A 14,176-nucleotide genomic window follows, 5' to 3' on the forward strand; every position below is an offset into this window, starting at 1 on the left:
TTCAATTGATTCATTGCTTGCCATCAACAAGTTTATAGTTTGTTAATTTTATGCATTAATCAAACCAGACAAATGCTTCAAAAGTGTTCTAGAAGTCATCTAAACAAATGGTATTAAAATTCCTCGAACTGCAAACTAATCACCATTGCGAAGAACCAGCCAACCTTAGGGAAAGCATGTGCCCCCCTTGCCCTGAACTTTTATTCGATCCGGTCACCTGACGTAGCTCTGAGTTCGGACGCCAGTTAAATAGTGTTACGTGTTCTCACTATTTACCTCGACCTGGAACGAAGCCGAGATTGCTATGTTCGCGTGTTGCCAGGTATTGCTCGGTATTTGCTCGGTATTGGTCTATTTTGCTCGGCAATAACAAGAAATACCATTATGTGAAGATCAATACCGAGCAATACCGATATTTCTCGGTATTGGTTACCGGCAGAGTGATATTTTTCATTATCTATAAGCAATACCGAGCAATACCGAGCAATAAGCGAACATAGCAATCCCGGGTCAAGTCGTCGGGCTGCGTGGTAAAGAGTAAGAGCACGTGACGACATGTTATTGACGTCCGAACGTAGAGCTACGTTTGCTCACCTGACCTAATAATTATTCCCTTGCCCTCCAACCCCCCACAAATGATTTTATATCATATTATTTATATATATAATATCTAAAATTTTAATATTTTTATTTATCATCCATAAATAATTTTGATATTAAATATGTAATTTATATATTTTATTCTTATCATCTTATAATTTTTAATATTTTATTTTCATATTCATATGTAATTTATAAGAGATAGATATAAACTACTAAAATTTTAAATATTAGATATATAAATAATATGATATAAGGTTATAAACTTAAACATGTACCCAAAAAAATCAACCGTAAGGTGTGGCAACTGACAATATTCGAGGCAGCATTAAACAGCAGTTTGCACAGGCTGGGCTCTAAACGCGGGAGAGAGGAGAGCGGCAGGCAATGGCGGTTGAAATCCCTGTCGATCGAGCCCTGGAGCCCAACAATGGCGAGTTATCCGTGGCGAGCTCTCCGATCCCAAAGCCGACTGCGAATCCCCAAGAAGAGATGAGGGCTGTTGCCCGCGTCATCTCCGATCAACCTCTGCCCAACCCCGAACCCGGCGTCTGGGCCGTCCTTACCGCCATCTCCAAGAACGCTCGGTTCCGTCCTCAGGTCACTCCTTTTCATCCATTTTAATTGCTCGCCACCAATCTTCTCCCACCAAAACCGGTTCGTAACCCTAAAACCCTCGCCTTAAACCCAGGCCTCCCAACGCCGCTCTCCTGCGTATGGCCTAGGGCTATCAATGCATATGCTGAGTTGTCTTTCTTAGGGACTTGGAAGGTTAATGGGAACTGGTATTTTATTGCTAGCCTGTCAATGATCTTGATGAATTGGAAGAAAGTCTGTTGTTTGCTAACCTAATTTTTTTCTGATCGGAAGTTGAAGTATAATCGCTCAGTGCAGGAATTGAATTGATTATCCATTATTGTATATCGTGTGTGCTCAGTGCCACTTATGTCTTGGGATGAAAAGTGTTGGCCTATGAATTTTGAAAGTTTTATTTTATCCTGACTTAGTTTCTTTGGGACTTAGAACATTAAATAGTGCGGGTAGTTTATTGCTAAGTGCTAACGTGCCGATTATATTGATGAATTGGAAGGATGTCTTTTGTTTTTGAACCTAGTCTTATGGTGGGAATTGTGTTTAAGAAAGTTTACTCGCTGAATCTGTGGAATTATATTAATTAATTGATTATCCATTATTGGATATCATTGACTGCACTGTGTCATTCACGTCTTACGTTGAATTGTTGAATAGGGTTGGTCTATGAAATTTGAAATTTGGATTTTTTATGATTTCATGCTTGACTTCATTCCCTTTTGTTTTTAAGTTTTGTTTACTCTGGCAATATCAAGTTATTAGCTTTCTTCTCAGACCGGTGAACCCCATTATTGTTATTTTTGTTCCTGTCACAATTAGTATTGGTCTGTGGACCGTGGTTTAAGCGATATAGCTTATGATGACTGCTTTTTGGATTAACATTTTGTTGTAAAATAATGAATGTTTAAAATGTGGGGTTATCCACTATTTAGAAGAGAAAAAGATGACTTAGGTTTCATTTGGGACTGCTTTCTTACTGCTTCCTAAAACAAATTTCTAGTATAAAAGTTTTAATTTTTGAACTAGAAAGCTGCTTTAAGAAGCAATAAAAAAGCCATTTTCTTTCTCTGGCACATAAATTTAGAAAAAGTATAGTCTTGTAGCGATCATTCTTTATTTTTTCTATTCCATATAGGATAGAGTACCAGCGTGTAAATGCACATCCTTCAATCTCATGCAGCAAACCGAATAAGAACAAATAGAAGAATGACATTCTTCTTCATATGTGTATACTCTTTTACTGTGAAGTTTACTTGCATTGTTGGCTTTTCTTACTGAAAAGATCCTTTTTGTGAAATTTCGCGTTGCTGTTGGGAAAAATTAAAGGGAGTGAATATGCTTTTGACTGAAGATGAGCATTGCATTGGCCGCTGTGTAGAAGATCGTTTCCAGATCAATTCCATCTCTATTAGTGCAAATCATTGCAAAATTTATAGAGAAAGAGAAACTCATACAGATGGAAAAGCAGATTCTAGCACCCCCTTCGCAGTGTATTTGAGAGACACAAGGTTAATTGCCAAAATCTAGTAATTTGTGTTTGTTATTGGTCTTTATGGTGTCACACTTGTTTGATTTTTAGTGGTTTGGCAGCACCAATGGGACTTACGTTAACTGGGTAAAGCTTAGAAGAAGTTCTAAAGTCAGATTGACACATGGAGATATCGTTTCCTTTGTCTCGCCCCCACTCGGTGGTAAATTTAGAGCACCTTCTGCTCTAGATGATGTGATATACTTAATTTTTGTTCTTGCACTATTTTCTTGAAGTTTGTTCAACTTCTTGCTTAACCATCATTAAAATCAATGTAGTATAAATCTTTTACTTTATCCACATATTTATTTATTTTTTTATTGATCAACTTACATGTCATACTAGCATATTTTTTACTTTTTTGAACTTTATTTTTGTTTTTGTCCTTCTTTTATTTACCGTTCTTTCTTTTTTTTTTCTTTTGTGGTCACTAATCACACACCAATCGCACTTTTCTTTCCAATAAGCTTCTACCGGTTTATTAAGTCATTGGATTGATCCATGTCTCTTGTCACAGGCTCAAATCTAAAGAGGCCTAACTTAGTTTTTTTAAAATTAGATAATTGGTTGAGAATTGCAAAATATTTCTTTACTTATTTAAACTTTGAAGTTTTATTTTAGTTTTTCTTTTTCCATATTTGTTCATGGTACTTAATAATTTCTCTTCATCAATATGCTTATATCTTGTTTAATTCCTTCTAAACCCTTGTTTTTTTTCTACTATAATTTAAGATGAATATAAATATAATACTAGCAAGCTCCCTGCATATGCATGGGAATCAAATGGTTAATATATATATATATATATATATATAACTAAAATGTGAACAAAGACACTTAAGCATGCATGCCTAAAGTAGATTCAATTTGTGTCAGAGTAAATAATTTTTTAAAAATATTGACATATTTTCAATAATATTTTTAACATAATTACACATCAATTATTTTTCTATATTTATGCTTATAGAAACTATCATAATTTTTCATATATTCATGCTTTAGCTACTTTTCAATAGTTTGTTAGTGATTAATTGTCTTAATATTCAGACTCTTTTGAGAGCTTTAACTTATTTAAATATATCATTTTATTAAGTGCATGTTTTTATAAGTACATTTTTATTTTTTTAATTTCAATTTTTTATAATATTATGAATTCTTTAAAATTTACATGCATAATTTTTCTTAAAATTGTATTAAAAAATTGTCCCTCCCACCATTCTTGCTTGGAATAGCCAGAACAGAATAAAGCAAATCGCAATAATGGACTCTAATAAGGAACATATTAATTGCAAATGGTGTATAACTAAAAAATAAAAAATCTAAGGTTTTTTTTTGGTACCTCTTCAATGCAACAATACTTATGTTTTTAGTGAAGGATGCAATATTACATATGTTTGTGAGTCCTCATGCTGTTCCAAATCAAGTGTTCTACTAATTAGAAGCTCTTGGATAGGCTTTGATAATGATGAATGACATAAATCTTAAACACAAATCTATGTATCTAAACAGCCACCTTGCAATTGTTTATGTTAACCACGACTGCATGTTATTTTTTATCAAGGATTATTTTATCTCTTTTTATGTGTGAAAAAGCTAAAGAAAAAGAGCTTATGATAGAAAAGTAAGGGAGAAAAAAATTGAAAATTTTGGTGTGAGAGTGGAAATAATTGCAAGACTATTATTCAGCAAAAATGAAAAGAACATTATGCAACTAGAAATAAATGATTTTGAGAAGGGGCTTGTGATATTTAAATTGTGCATTAATTATAGACCAGGGAAACTCTCTCTCTCTCTCTCTCTCTCTCTCTGCAGAGAGTCACTCTCTCTCTCTCTCTCTCTCTCTCTATATATATATATATATATATATATATGCACACATATCTTAATAAATTCACATTTTATACCTTTATAATGACTGTATATATGGATTATTAATTTTTTTTTTGCATATTTCATTTCTTTTAAAGAAAAAAAAAGTAAATTCTGACCATTAAAAGAATATAATACACATCTTATGTATCCTTCTACATTTATGAAGAAAACTCTATCTTCCTCATTTTGGAATATCAAGAATAAATTTAATAATTTAAAATTTAAGAGCCAAAATTTTAATTCTGGATTTTAGATTAAAATTCATGTAACATGCATACATATAAATGCTTGTTTAGTACTTATTCCATCTTTTAATATTTATATATTTTCCTTTCTATTAATCTCATAATATTTTTCCTTTTTTTATCTCCAGACAATTCTTATGTATTTGTTTATCGAGAAGTCCCTAGTTCAAGTACTGAAGGTTCAAAGAGGAAATCAGGTAAAGTACCGGTGATCAAATTTATACAACCTTATTTGGTCATCTCTGTGAGCTTCATTGGTTTTGTTCAGTTTCTCGTTAGGCCATTTTTCTTGCGTTTTGGTTAGACCTTTCAACTAGGCATATGAGCTGAAAAAAATTGATGGCCAAAACTATGACACCCTAAATTAATTTGGCATCTTTTCTATCTTGAGTTGTTGTGTTTACTGGTTGAAGATGCTTTGTAGTCATTCATTGGAGTTTGTTCTTGAAAAGGCCATATGTGAAATGAATTCCCTTATATAAAAGATGTTATTAGGCTATTAATGGCTTACAACATGTGCAAGATTCCTTTGTACCTATCAATCATTGTAGAATACTGATGGACCGGCCGATTTGATTGAGAGGGAATCATAAAGTTTCCTAATAAAGAGGGAGCTTTTTAGGAAGGTTCTTAATCAAAGGGGAATTATTTAGGAATGATTAAACAACTGAGAGGGAATTATTTAAACAAGAGATCTAATTTGAATTTAAAATCTAAGAGGGAATTATATAGGGAAAATGAGGAGGAATTAAGGCGGATAGTTTAGGGAAGTTTTAATTACAATTGGGAGGGAATTAATTAAAGAAATAAATTTAATTTGAATTCAAATATGAGAGGGAATTATTTAGGGAAAGGAGGCTGATTTGGGAGTGAATTATTGGAGCCTATTTAAGGCTAATAATAGGGTGATTTCAGGATGATGTTTTGGAGTTTGCTGAATTTAGTTTATTCTTAGATTATTTGGGCTCTAGCTAGTGGCTAAGGATTTGGGAGAACCAAATCTTCCTCTCCAATTGAAGATCCAATTGTATATTGCATTTCTCTTTATAGTTTTTTCAATAAAAAATATTTTGGGGCATTTTTCTTCTCAAATTTTCGTGTCTCATCCGCTTATTTTTGTGAAAAGTACATCCACTTTCTATCACGTACTTATTTCCCCATTCAATCTCTCATATCACGAGGATCTTTGGAATATGTTTGTACAATTGCTTAACATGCTAGTGATTTTGATGCGTGCAGGTTGCGATTTAGATGCTAAGATACGTAAGAAGAAAATCCTAATAAGCATCTAAATGCAACCATGCTCTGCTACCAAAATGATGTAGAAGCAAATGTGTAGGTAATTATGCAATGTTGAAATTAAATGCCTTTTAAATTAGAGTAACAATAATTAAGTTTACTTTTAGCGATTTAAACAAATCTTGAAAACAAAAAATGATGTGATTGAAGCTTAGGCCAAATTGCACGATAAGAGTTAGAATAATGAATAATCAATTCCAATCAAGTTTAGTATAACATGGGGGAATTTCAAAGGAAATTCTTAAATTAACATTTAGACTATTCACTAATTGGATCAACTCACTCACTCTCTTAATGTTTGGTTAAGCGGAAACAAATTGCACAACCTTTATGATGCCACAATTGAGGGAAAACTTTAGAAGGAATATGATTAGGAGAAGAGTTTACCTTCGTTTGGAGTACTGGAACTTCTTGACAACAAACAACAACCTTTGGACAATTGAACAACAAAAGGATGTTGCTAAAATTTTAGGATAGCAAGATCATGATTTTCATTTCATTTAAATCAGAGAGAGAGAGTTTGAGAATAAAGTTTTTTTGTTTCATTATTATGGAGTAGAAAAAGTCTTGTGTAAGGTAAGATCAAAGAAAAAATCTGAATCCTTGGATTATGATCTTTTGGCATCCATCTCCATCTCCATCATCTCCATCTCCATCATAGAAAACAAAGAATCATTAACAAAAATAATCACGAATATTTAAGAATAAAATACCTTAGTACTTTACGTGCTTAGAAAATATGGACAACAAACACGGGGAGGCTTTGGACAACAATCGGAGGGGTTGAAGCAGCGGCATGACTAATTTCTCCTTGCTGGAATTTCAGGACAACAACATAGAACACTCAAAAATTCTGGACAGCAGACTTGGAGTCAAGATTTTAGGCGTAGGAGGTGGGTGGGGGATCGGCCAAGAGTAAGGGGAAGGGGTTTTCTTATTGCTAGTTCAGATTTTGGTGGAGGTTGGGGAGGGAGATTTGAATTTCAAAATCCCTATATTAAGTGGGAAGGGAGGGAAGTGGAGGCCGGCCAATTAAGACTTGATTAGGGCTTGGTTTGGGTAAGATAGGAGAGAGGAGGAGAGAGGAGAGGGGCAGCTATTACCTCCTTAATTGGAGTTCCAATTGGAGAAGGAAATAATTAAGAGAGAGGGAGAGGGGCCGGCCAAAGGAGGAGGGGGGGGGGGAATGTGAAAGTGTCCACATATGTTGAATGTGTCAACATATGTTGAATGTGGAATTGGAATCAAATCAAATTTAATTGCAGATTTGTAATAATTGGGGAGGCTTCCTAAAATATGTTTATATCAATTAGGAAGGGTTTTGAAATTTAAATTCATTTGAATTTGAATTAAGAGATCTTCTAAATTAATAATGTGCTAAATTAGGAAATTAATACATTTAGGAGAGCAAGGGGTGGACGACAGCTAGGGCTTGGAGGGGAAGGCCAACGGCTATGGGAGGTGGTGGAGCTTGGGCTAGGTGGGGCTAGGGTTGGTGGTGTTGGGGCTTAGGGCCGTCAGTTTGGAGGGAGGAGGGCGATGGTGGCTGGCGTTTGGATGGGAGGGGGAGGTTGATTTTGGGTGGAGTCGGGTGAAGCCGACAGTTTAGAGGAAGGGGAGTGCCGATTAGAGGAGAGGAGGAAGAAGATGGTGGAGGAAGAATACCACGAGTCCGGACGCTTCTTGCGGTTGTTGGGTATTCCGTTGCCCTCACCTAGGGATTTCAACTCTCACATAAGCTCACATGCTCTCTAAGAACACAAGTGGAAAAAGAAATCTCATCATAATCATCATCATCCCCTCAAAAGATGAGGAGGCGGCTTTAAATAGCCAACATACAATGAAGAAAACAAAAGACAAATATGCTCCTAGGGCTTAATATAGGACTACTCCCTCAAGTGAGGGTACAAATGGAAAATATGCATTAATGAACTCAATACAAACATAATAATAAATTTAATACAACTCATGACTCAAAAGTAAAGCAGTTCAATCATGGCCTTAGATCGTCGGCCCCATCTGTGATAAACTCTCTATGATCGGATGCCCTCATCACTGTGTATCCAATAGCTATCATCATTGTTATTTGTTATTGTATGTTCATTTTTTAGTCTACATTTCAATAAATTGCATCAGGATTATCCTTTAATCACTTAATTCTACACAGTTTATCCAGACAATCTTTCTTAATGTGAAGCAGAATTCGGGAATAATTAGATTAAGAATGTTATCTATCATTCAATTTAGTAGATTAACTTGACATACGTCAACGGATTATGCAATTTTTGATAATTTATTTTTTTAACAGATTAAACTGTCAACTGTAACTAAACGAAGGCAGTGTTCCAAGCCATTGAGATGTTGATCTTGCTGCTACTCCTTTTTAGCCATTCTGTTTCTAGTGTCGGTGCTATAGTTGCCTTCTGGTCTTGAAACTAGTGTTATAACCGTCATTCAAACATTTCCTGAGCTTCACCTACGTCTATGAGTGTAGAAAAATGAGCTTATGAATAATGATTGTTACTTAATATTTTCCTTTTTTTATTGCATGCAACTGTTTCTATTGCTTGCCAAGTCTGTCAAGTACTAAATTGTCGTAAACAGTTTTTTTTTTTTTTTTTCACCAATTGTTTATTTGTAGAGGACTTTAGCAATGAGAGCAAAAGGCTAAAAGGTATTGGCATTGGCGCACCTGATGGACCTATATCACTAGATGATGTTCGAAGCCTGCAACGTTCAAACATGGTAATTTTCATAATAAATTTCCAGCTTTGACTGGTTTGAAGGGTTATGCTTGTTTTTTTGTTGATTTTCTTTTCTTATTTGTGCTATTTTACATATTGGATTTGCAACAGGAACTTAGGCAACAATTGGAATCTCATGTTCTTACCATTGAGGCTTTGCACAGTGAAAACAGGGCGATAAATGCCCGTCATGAAAATGTATGCAATTGATTTACAAATCTTTCTAATTTGTCTTGTAATTGCAATTGTACCCTTTAACTTGAAACTTACCGAATGTACTTTATGCAATATTCATATCATAACATATTGAATATTCAAAGACATCTAGCAAACATCTGGATTAAATTGGCTACCTCTGTTGCTTGGGACTATGCAAAGCCTCTTGTTTGAGGCTTGTTATACTATTTTTTTTTTCTATTTTTTTTTTCAATGAGGGTCGTTATACTAGAGATCTATGTTTGGTCTTATTTAGGTTTTCCTTGTTAATCAATTTGTTGGTTGTTAAGTTACCAAAATACACAGTAACAATCTAGATTCTGATTTTTTTGGGTTACAGGAGCAGGATGAGGCTATCTGATACTTTTGTTTTTGCTTTATAGCCATTTTGTTTCCTAAAGTTAAATTTGATATGTTTCTGATATTATTGCTAACAAGCATCAACATGCGTTTTTTTGTATGACCTGGTCGCCAACTTTAATAATCTCTGGCTTCTCTTGAGAAAAAATAAGAAGAAATTGTTAAGTTATAGCTTCGACAATGGCCATGACTCAAAATTTTCAATGATAAATGCCTAATGTAGGAGCTGAAAGGGCTGAAGGACACCGTCTCTAATTCATATGATGATCAGATTAAAGATCTGCTGAATGTACTAGAAGCAAAGCAGAAAGAACTTGATGATCTGAAAGCCACATCCGCCGAATTACAGAATTCCATAAAGGATCTTAATGAAAGACTTCATGCATCCCTGCAATCACGTGCTGATGCGGATGAGATAATTAATAGGTATGCGAATAGCAATTTTTATTTACTGTGAATCGTAGATTGGTTGTTTCCAGAAGCAATGATAACTAAAGGCTTTTGGGGCATCTGTTTTGATAATTTTTTTTTCCTTTTAACAGGTTTAATGGAACTCAATTATTCCCTATTTTTAAAAATTTATGTGCGTGTTTTCTGAAATTCAAGGAACAAGTGTATATGTGTTTTCTCTATTTTTCAAAATAATATTCTAAAAAATCATCCTTATATCAGAATTAAATATAATAACTATTGATAATATCAATAAATGTTAGAATAAGAATTTTTACTTTTATTTAAGATATTCAAATTTATTATTCAATTATATGAATTAAGAAAAATAATATAAATTGATTATTTTTTTATTACACCAACAAAAACAACATCAAGCCTTTATCCCACTATATGGGGTCTACATGAATCCTTTTTCTTTATTGTGCCCTGTTAAAAGTTAAATTCTCATTTAAATTTGATAAAGAAAGGTCATTTCTAATATTTTCTAAGTCTTTTAGGGCCTACATCTATCTTTTTTAATATAAGTCAAATCTAATATATTTACTTTCCTAGTTGGGTCATCGGAAGGCCACCGTTTTATATGACATTAAATTTTCTTTGAGAGGGGTTATCCTTTGGGTAACACTTACGGAAATCAATCTTGTAAACTAACTTAGCTGATTTTATAAAACAACTCGTATAAAAAAAATTGATATCCTCAAAATTTGTTAGCAGAGTATTACCTTGCTTAATATATCGGATGAAATTAAATTTTCTATTCTATTAGCAAGTTTTTGAAAGCATGAAGCATTGTTACCAGGAATTATTTAACCTTAGATCTTACGTGCAAGTAGATTTCCTCCTCTTTAAGCTTGTTCTATAGGCAATTTTGGCCCAGTTCATAGTTCTCTAGATCTTGTATGGTACGATCCAATTCAACATTGTTTTTATAATAATTTAGTTTGGTATTCACACTTGTCTTCTCTTCATTGGAAAGAACGTGTAAATGATTTTTTTTAAGCTTTTAGTCTCCTAATGAGTTTAAGCTTTGTAAAAATGCACCTTCACCTGAAATGATGAGGTTATTCATTAATTATCTTTCATCTCTTTGAACCTCTTTGCAAAATTAGAAATTCAAAAATAGGAAGATGTGATGCTTTGGTACGTGATCCAGATCAGATGAAAAGAGGATATGATAGTGTGATTTGAGAGTAGTCTACCAGAAACTTTGAAGAATATAGAAAAATGATCATCTAAGAACTATGAGATGAGCAAATTAGCTAGTTTATCTATGATTTTATCTTTTCATTATTGGATCAAGTGAACTTCCTGCTTGAAAAAGAGGAATGTCCATCAATTATCCTTCATCTCTTTAAATCCTCTTTGGAATAAAAAGAATAAGATTTTCATAGGGCTATGTGATGGATTTAGTGGAAACTTTTAGGCAATTATAAAAATGTGACCTTGCAAGAAGCGTGAAATGATAGATTGATCAATTTTAGCCATTATTTCACCTTTTTTATAATTTGATTAAGTAGATTTTTTACTTGAAAGAGGAATTTCGATGAAGTGAAATTCATTGAGCAATTTAATAAGTAAGAAGGGATTTTAATACCGGTAGAGGATCTATCCTCCAAATAAATGGTATCAATGAAATCCCTGCAAAGCATCCATTTAGCTGTCCCTATCAACCACAAAAAGTTCATTTTGAAATAAAAGCTGCTCAAATTCATCTGAAGGAGCATAAACAATGGTTAAAGAAAAGCCAGATTTGTCAATGAGAAGTAGATGGAAATAAAGTTTTTTTATGATTTTAATCAGTTCGTTCTTTTAATGGGCTTATTCCACTGAATTTACTTTTTGTTGGATTGGAAAATATGTTGCAGTCAGAATGTAACCATTTCAGAACTAGATGCACAATTAGATGAAGAAAGAAATCAGAGAAGGGGAGAGCGGGAAAAAGCAGAAATGGATCTAAAGTCTGCCATACAAAAAGCACATGTAGAAGCTCAGGAGGAGATTAAACGACAGGCTGATGTTTACTTGAGGCAAAATAGAGAACAGCAAGAATTGATCACCAAACTTCAGGTTAAGTGTTACTTATTTTGTTGATATACAGCTGAGAAAGGTTTCAACATTATCAGGCTGTTGATCTTTTTATTTCCTTGATCACCCAGGAGTCAGAGAAGGATAGCCGTTTACTAGTAGACATGCTAAGATCTAAGCTGGTATGGACTCATGTTAGACATTTCTTAATAACTGGTCTTGATTATAATTTCTTACACTATATTTTTCTCAAATTTTCTGCTCTACTCATTTTTTGTCCATACAGGAAGATGCAAGGGAGAGTCTGGTAACGTCTGAGAAGAAGTCTAGGCAGCTGGAAGCCCAATTTCAAGATGAACTTGTGTCTTCTGCAAATAGCCGAAAAGTAATTCTTCTGTGTTATTTTATTATTTAGGTTTTTAACTGTATGATCGTTGATTGTCTTATTTGTTTTTTTTATTTATAAAACATGTTTTTTGGAAGACTTGGGGATTAAAGGCTTGCTTTGAAGAAAACAATGGTGCAAATCTTCCATATGCCAATAAGGCTTTGCTGGGAAATGCTGTCTTACTTGCTTTTCCTTGGCCTTTATAACGGCTTGAAGCTTGTATATTGAAGCGAAAAAAGAGTTGATAGGAATAATCTATTTCTACGGGGATGTGGTGGTGTGGGGTTTGCTTCTGTTTTGATCATCTTTTTGGTATATTTTTGTAAAAACTTGTTTTGTTAAGTATTGTTTGGCGCTTGTTGAACCTCACGGGCACCATAGAGATATTAATAGCTAATTCCTATTACCTAGGTGAGCTGTGTCCAAATATTTTCAGAAGCGGCTAGCATGCCATGCTATGTTGGGTCCTGCATGTGTATACTTCCCCCTTCCTGTTGTTGTCTGCAGATATTATTTGTACTGTTTGACACAGCAAGGTGATCCTTATTGCATTAAGGGTGATAACGAGTTGGGTTTGGCTGAGCTGACCTTGATTCAAAAATGAAAATTTTGATTTTGGTTCTTGAAAAAGAAAGATGCAGATAGAATTTTGAGTTCACCTGTGCAGTGGCGGATCCAGCTCCTTTTTTCAGGGTGGGCAAAATTTTAATTAATTAAACCTGTTGTTGTCTGCAGATATTATTTGTACTGTTTGACACAGCAAGGTGATCCTTATTGCATTAAGGGTGATAACGAGTTGGGTTTGGCTGAGCTGACCTTGATTCAAAAATGAAAATTTTGATTTTGGTTCTTGAAAAAGAAAGATGCAGATAGAATTTTGAGTTCACCTGTGCAGTGGCGGATCCAGCTCCTTTTTTCAGGGTGGGCAAAATTTTAATTAATTAAATAATAATAATAATAATATAAATTCAAAAAAAAAAAAATTTGAGTTTTTAGATGTTCTATTTTTTTTTGTAAGAAAATAAATTCATTATAAAGATTGGTCTCGTTAGATTCGTCTCGTCAAGCCGCTAGATTTGACTATAAGCATGTTGTGGGCTCCGAAAAATACCATTTTTAGATTGTGTGATTCCGGACTCTGTGCGTCATCGGTCTATTTATTTTTAAGTATTTGTGTGATGATGACGATAGAACTCGACGGCCAAGGACTTCAGGGGACCGAATCAAACCGAACTTCCTTCAAGTCTTCATACCTGTTGAAATCCTCTCACCACTCTTCTTTCTTTTTATTTTTTTTTATTTCATGTTGTTATATATATAATATAATATTGTTAACCTCCATATAATATCCAAAAGGAAATGAAACGAATGCGTACCTGTTGTAACCATTGGATCCACGAAACATGCCAAACTTCTCCAGGAATTTCGCTCAAATCCCGCTGATTCCCTGCCAATTCGGCGCCGTTTGCGATCAGATCCCGTAAATCGCGTGAAACTGCCTCGATCGCGCCTCTCTCGGAGTCGTTAAATACCGACCCAAATGAGAGCTTCGGCACTTACTTGATCCCGAGCTCTCTCTTACTCCCGCTCACGCTCCCTCTCTCGTCTCTGTTCGACTTCGCAGATCTCTCATGACTTCTTCCTCTTCGGTTGCTGCTCTCTCCGACTCTACACGATCGCAAACTCTTTCCTCTCCCACGATCTCCACTTGAATCCCGAGCTCCATACCGACCTCTTCCAATCGACATCTCCTCCCTTCCCATTCGCAAGGCTCCCGACTCCTGCTCCCGACCGTGAGCTCGATCTTCACGGACACGCAGAGAGAGAGAAAGAGAGAGAGAGAGAGAGAGAGAGG

At 34.6% G+C, this 14,176-nt stretch overlaps 1 protein-coding gene across 1 annotated transcript in view; it reads left to right on the plus strand.

Moving 5' to 3' along the window:
• Positions 1-898: 898 nt before the first annotated feature.
• Positions 899-14,176, plus strand: part of LOC110111994 (FK506-binding protein 5) — a gene marked incomplete in the record, with an annotated part of 30,608 nt that continues 17,330 nt past the window's right edge. Inside the window, 10 exon segments of the mRNA XM_020844066.2 lie at positions 899-1,200; positions 2,518-2,699; positions 2,782-2,882; positions 4,965-5,033; positions 8,777-8,880; positions 8,991-9,077; positions 9,679-9,881; positions 11,774-11,975; positions 12,065-12,115; positions 12,220-12,318. Coding sequence (XP_020699725.1) covers positions 988-1,200; positions 2,518-2,699; positions 2,782-2,882; positions 4,965-5,033; positions 8,777-8,880; positions 8,991-9,077; positions 9,679-9,881; positions 11,774-11,975; positions 12,065-12,115; positions 12,220-12,318 — 1,311 coding nt within the window.

Source organism: Dendrobium catenatum, unplaced genomic scaffold (genome assembly GCF_001605985.2).
Source record: "Dendrobium catenatum unplaced genomic scaffold, ASM160598v2 fragScaff_scaffold_1521, whole genome shotgun sequence".
NCBI lineage: Eukaryota > Viridiplantae > Streptophyta > Magnoliopsida > Asparagales > Orchidaceae > Dendrobium > Dendrobium catenatum.